The sequence below is a fragment of the Triticum dicoccoides genome, chromosome 5A (genome assembly GCF_002162155.2).
Source record: "Triticum dicoccoides isolate Atlit2015 ecotype Zavitan chromosome 5A, WEW_v2.0, whole genome shotgun sequence".
NCBI lineage: Eukaryota > Viridiplantae > Streptophyta > Magnoliopsida > Poales > Poaceae > Triticum > Triticum dicoccoides.
Window position 1 is genome coordinate 283,621,083 of NC_041388.1, and position 6,259 is coordinate 283,627,341.

A 6,259-nucleotide genomic window follows, 5' to 3' on the forward strand; every position below is an offset into this window, starting at 1 on the left:
CCCCCGGGGGAAAGATATGGGCTATATGGGCCATAGGAGGGGAGCACACCAGCCCACAAGGGGTGCCCCCCCTTCCTTCTCTCCTTCCTCTTCCCTTTTCCCCCTCCGGCAAATATGGAAGGGGGGAGGCCGAATTGGGGAGGACCCCAAGTAGGATTCCTCCTACTTAGGGCGCACCCTTGCTGCTCCCCTCCCACTCCCACCTATATATGTGTGGGGAGGGGCGCCTAGAACATAGAACAACAGTTGTTAGCCGTGTGCGCCCCCCCTTCCACAGTTTACATCCACGGTCATAGTTTTGCGGTGCTTAGGTGAAGCCCCGCGAGAATCACTTCATCATCACCGTCACCACACCGTCGTGCTGACGGAACTCATCTACTACCTCAACACCTTGCTGGATCAAGAAGGCGAGGGATGTCACCGAGCTGAACGAGTGCAGAACTCGGAGGTGTCGTACGTGCGGTGCTTGATCAGTCGAAGCTAGAAGAAGTTCGACTACATCAACCGTGTTGTCAAACGCTTCCGCTTTCGGTCTAGAAGGGTACGTGGACACACTCTCCCCCCTCGTTGCTATGCATCTCCTAGATAGATCTTGCGTGAGCGTAGGATTTTTTTTGAAATTGCATGCTATGTTTCCCAACATTTCGTGTTGACTGTAAATAGAACATAGAATAAGCCAAGCAACAATATTTTGAGTCCCAAGTGCAGACTGGGTATGCCTTCGTCTTCATAGCATCTATTGTCCCTTCATCATTGATTCTGCCCTTGCAAGCTTGCTTGCTAGTACGAGTCTTACATGATCACCTTACACGTAGGATCCCATCATATTACCTCTAGCGTCCACACAAGCTCACCTTCGTCGTATTTCATGTGAACAATCTTAAAGCATTCAATGCTAAACCACCCCAAGCCTTACCGACGTCGGTAGTGTTATAGGACGGATGTGTCATGTGGTCCACCACCAAGGTCCATCAGTCACGTCTGCTGTGGCGTGCACCAAGTCCTGGCGTAATGGATTAGTTGTGCTGCCAGCGAAACCACATGGAAAGATCTTGATGACTTCACTATGTGTTATCCAAAATATAAGCTTTTTTTTTTAAGGTTAACAGTACTTCATTGATTACTGAACATCACAGCAAAGTTCGAGCTAGTTTGTGTGCCGCTACATTCATACCACGCCTGACATGTAAGAAAGAGCATTGAGTAAACCCAGACGCAAGAGACTTGATGTCCGAGACAACAGCGCCCACTCTTGATCGATCTTGAACCATAGACTTGATTTTGTTCACCATGAAGAGGCAATCAGATGCCAAAACAATTGACGAACAACCTTCAGATCGACAAACCTCAAGAGCACGTCGGAGGCAAGCGCCTCATCCAAAATATAAGCTTGAGGACAAGCTCGCGTGTAAAAGGGGAATGATCTCATGCCATGCTGTCACTATGGTGTCACACCCCGGTATAAGCTAAGAGTAAACACTTGCACCAACGGATTAGCCTCCTTATCACTTAATTTCTTCATCGTCATGTTAGCAATAAACTTTTTCTAAAAGATAAGTTAGGTTAATGAGGTTATCTCTGACATGTGAATCTAGAACTGAGTTGTCCTATGCCAAGGCACTGTCATATATGATATTTTCTTGAAGCAACCATTAAACTGGAAAAGGAAGCCTTCCTCTAAATCCCTCTCTTATCATGTTTTCATCTCCGCAGGACCTTGACTCTAAGTGGATGACAATATCAGAATTATATATATATATATATATATATATATATATATATATATATATATATATATATATATATATATATATATATATATATATATATATATGCAATAGAATTGGGTGTGTAGGGTGTAGAAGGTATCCATAATAAGAGACTGTTTCATCCGCATAACACGCCACATAGATAAAAACCTGACATGGCGACCTAAGAACACCGTCATGGTGAAGCATTGGGAGCAGCCTTATAGCAGAACAACTGGATAAATTGTTATACGATTTTTGGTTGAGTTAGAGTCATTTGCGCAGATTTCTGTGGAACTCGTCTAATCCAAACAAAATGCAGATTCACGTTGCAAACATTTTTCTTTTTCTTTTTTGAGAACCAAACAAAATTTACTCACTACACAAACACTTCTGGTTAAGCTCCACCAGTGTTAAATCAACTACTGGTGGAAATACAGGTGTAGCCAGGCAGGGTGAATGGCAGTTTGTTTTTCCTCTTGTGCGTACACACTTAAATCCTCGGTAGTATTTGGTTGTGACTGTAAATTAGTTGTTGTTTTTTGTGAGGAAGGGCTGCCTGTATACTTGGTGTCATTAGCTTTTGGGTAGCTGTAGTAAATAGTGTTAGAAATTTAGTTGAGAAGGTGACACGATAGATGAGCATACGGCGACATATGTGAGACGCAGTTACTCTGAAATGTTACTGTCAAGGACGGTTGTGTTTATTATTATCTTTCTTTGCATGACGTGCAGGTGAACGGACGTTAACTGAAACGCGCCCAGTCCAGACGTTTCAGCGCTCGCACCAATTAACATTACGGAGCAGTGATTGATTGATTCAAGATTTAGCAGCCATTGAATTCTCAGTAATAAGATGTCAAAAAATCTCAGTAAGAAAATATAATATTATAGTATTACTGTAGAATAATAAATATTACTAATACTGGTGGAGTAATACTATTCCTTTGTTCACAACGGCGTCCACATATATAGCTGTCATCCATCCCCCGGCCCTGATCCTCCTCGCCGCGCTCGCTTGCGTCCCCGTCTCGCAAAAATTCAACATTTCTCTCCGCTCTTTAATTTCTCGTGGCTAGCTGCTTCCTTCCTGCGACCGAGTGCCAGTCGTCGGAGAAGAAGAGAAGGGGTCGATGGCGAGCAAGTCCGGCAGCGGTGTGGCGGACGATGGCAGCTACGAGTACGAGGAGGAGTCGGTGCAGACCGCCCGCGGGATGAAGCTCTTCACCTGCAGATGGCTCCCCCCCAAGGGCCAGATAGTCAAGGCCCTCGTCTTCCTCTGCCATGGTACGTACGCGCTTCCTTCCTTCCTCCTCGCCGCTCTAATGGCGAATGATCCAACTAACTAACTAACCACCCAACATCCATGCGTGCGTGCAGGGTACGCGGTGGAGTGCAGCGTGACGATGCGGGGGACGGGGGTGCGGCTGGCGCAGGCCGGGTACGCCGTGTACGGGGTGGACTACGAGGGCCACGGCAAGTCGGAGGGGCTCCAGGGCTACATTCCCTCCTTTGACCTCCTCGTCAGCGACACGGACGCCTTCTTCACCGCCGTCGTCGCCTCCACGGCCAACACGGACCTCCCCCGCTTCATCCTCGGCGAGTCCATGGGCGGCGCCGTGGCGCTGCTCCTCCACCGGATGCGCCCGGCGTACTGGACCGGCGCCGTCCTGGTCGCCCCCATGTGCAAGGTACGCGTGCATGCTTACCCACTACTCCGGCCGGCCTCCCTCCGAATCATCTTCCAGAATCCACACTACCGCAACTTTAGACTAGCTACTAGTACGCGGCAACGATCGAGACGGAAACGAGATGCATGCACGCACGCACGCACGATCAATCCGGCCGCGTATGCAAGCTAGTTGCCGTCATCATTTGACTTTTGACCGGGTGGATCGAGATGGCGCCCCGCGTGCGGCCGGGCCGTTAGTGATTTCGCATTTAGTTTAATCCATTCCAATCCATGCCGGAGCAGTTGACCCGGCCGGCCATTCAGGCTTCTCGACCGATAACGACACATATTCTAGTAGTAGTATCATTCTTTGTTGATCGATGAATATTTGCTTTCATTAATTTGGACCAATTCAAAGTAGTACGTAGTACATAAAACTAAGGGCGGAGTATTTTTTTGGTCATTATATTTCAGATCGCTGACGAGATGCGGCCGCATCCGGTGGTGGTGAGCGTCCTCAAGCTGATGACCAACATCATCCCCACGTGGAAGATCGTGCCGACCACGGACGTCATCGACGCCGCCTACAGGATGCAGGAGAAGCGCGACGAGATCAGGAACAACCCCCACTGCTACCAGGGCAAGCCGCGCCTCAAGACCGCCTACGAGCTCCTCAAAGTCAGCCTCAACCTCGAGAACAACATACTCTCAAAGGTGCTACTAATTATCTCTTCTTCTTTTTTGCAAACATGTTCTAACTTCTTTATACATCGATTGTATATAGACATGTTGTAGTGTTCACTCATTTCAATCTTTATCTAGTCCATATTCGAATATTCCAAAACATTATATATTTGTGAATGGAGGGAGCACTTAATTACTAAAGCAAAAAAGGATTCCCATTGTCTCCGCATATAATATTCCATGGAGTATATATCAACTAGCTAGCACGCTTGCAGAGGGAGAGAGATATGTTTGATAAATGAATATTGAGTAGAATATATATTTCTTAATGGTAATGTGCCCGTGTCTACACGTCTCGATCGATCTCTTTTTCTCCAATTAAACTCAGGAGGCTGATTTGCTCGTGTGACGTCCCTGTTCGGTTAGTTGGGTCTGGCTTCTAAAGCATACTCTCTCTACGTCTCACGCCTCTTCTCTGTTTAGATCACACTCAAGGTATTTATCTCGTGAGTGGCCCGTTCAATGAATTCCAGTTAGCAGCCTGATGAGTATATATCAAATAACAACGACTTTTCCCTCATCTTCCGAGATAGATATATACTCATAAGCTCCTAACTATAATTAGCTCTGTAAGCAACAAGAGTGATGCTGATGGATGGATCGTGCATATGTATGCAGGTGTCGTTGCCGTTCCTTATCGTTCACGGAGGCGACGACAAGGTGACGGACCCGTCGGTGAGCGATCTCCTCTACCGGTCGGCGGTGAGCCAGGACAAGAAGCTCAACCTTTACCCGGGCATGTGGCACGCCCTCACCTCCGGCGAGAGCCCTGAAAACATCCACACCGTCTTCCAAGATATCATCGCATGGCTCGACCAAAGATCATCCCCGAAATCATCATCGTCGGCGGCCGCCTTGGACTTGTCATCGGAGATGGAACAGAAGGCCAAGCACGATGAGCAGAATTTCGACAAGCAATAGCACGAAAGCTAATGACAATGAGCAGCTGTAGGCATGGTTAAGTACAGCTGGGACTTGGAATCATATCAGATAACTGGCTGGCTACAAGTGTGGTGTATTAATTCATTATTGTACTAACTTGCTAGCTAGTTCGTCAATTTCTGTCTTCTTGTAAACCAGCATACCATGCAACCTGGATCTTTCAAAGATATATCATATAGCAGTGCTATTTCAGTTTTACATAATATCTTCATCATCATATTTAAATCTGACTTGCATAACGCCCCCGCGTTGCTATCGATTCACAAAAATGATTCAGTTGTATTGGATTAGCAATGTATAACTACCAATGCACGTGCAACACTGTGGGGAAGAAGCTCAATCAAGCAACCAACACCACACTTGTGTAATTGCGTCAGCGATGGAAGCACCAATGAAAGATATGATTTTTCTCTATCTTCAAACTAAAGGAGTCTAGCAGTTTCAAGATAGATGAGGGGGACAGGGATGGAGTGGGGTAGTAAACTCACCAATCACCACCAACTCCAATTTATAAGATACCATAGTAGAGATAATCAAAGGCAAAGGTACTTGATGGCGTTGAGGAGCAGTCATGGATCTGAGCACTTTTTTTTTTATTTCTGCGCAGTTTTCTCTCTTTCTTTTTTGTGAGTTGTCTCTACTATTTTTCATCGGTTTTTTTCCTTCAGTGTTGTCTTTCTTTTTCTGCTTGTTATTTTGTATATTTACTTTTTGTATATGTAGTTTTCTTTTTCATTTTCCATATACATGTCAATTTTTTTTAAATACATGTTGAACATTTTACATATATCTGTTGAATATTTTTTAGAAACATGTTCAAGATTTTAGAAATACATGTTGAACATTTGCAACAATGAATATATTTACACACACGTCTGAATTTTTTCCAAAAATGTCATGACATTTTTAAAATACATGCAACCATTTTTTTATGTGTTGCAACATTTACTTAAAATGGCACAATTTTTTTATAAGTTATGAACTTTTTCCTACATTTGCACGACCTAATTTTTAAATTTCATTAACATTTCTGTAAAAGGTAATAAAAAATTTGATTACAAAAATATTTTATAAATGGCCTAAACATTTTTTGAATGTATGATCATTTTTTCTACAAATTACACAAACACTTCTTAATTTTCATGAAAATTTT

The 6,259-nt window shown here is 44.6% G+C and overlaps 1 protein-coding gene across 1 annotated transcript; it reads left to right on the top strand.

Annotated features, from left to right (window-relative positions):
* Positions 1-2,743: 2,743 nt before the first annotated feature.
* Positions 2,744-5,306, top strand: LOC119301046 (caffeoylshikimate esterase-like). The gene is made up of 4 exons (XM_037577949.1): positions 2,744-3,035; positions 3,129-3,439; positions 3,895-4,134; positions 4,783-5,306. Exons 1-4 carry the CDS (start codon positions 2,882-2,884, stop codon positions 5,083-5,085), a joined length of 1,008 nt encoding a protein of 335 aa, XP_037433846.1. The 5' UTR covers positions 2,744-2,881; the 3' UTR covers positions 5,086-5,306.
* The last annotated feature ends 953 nt before the right edge of the window (positions 5,307-6,259 follow it).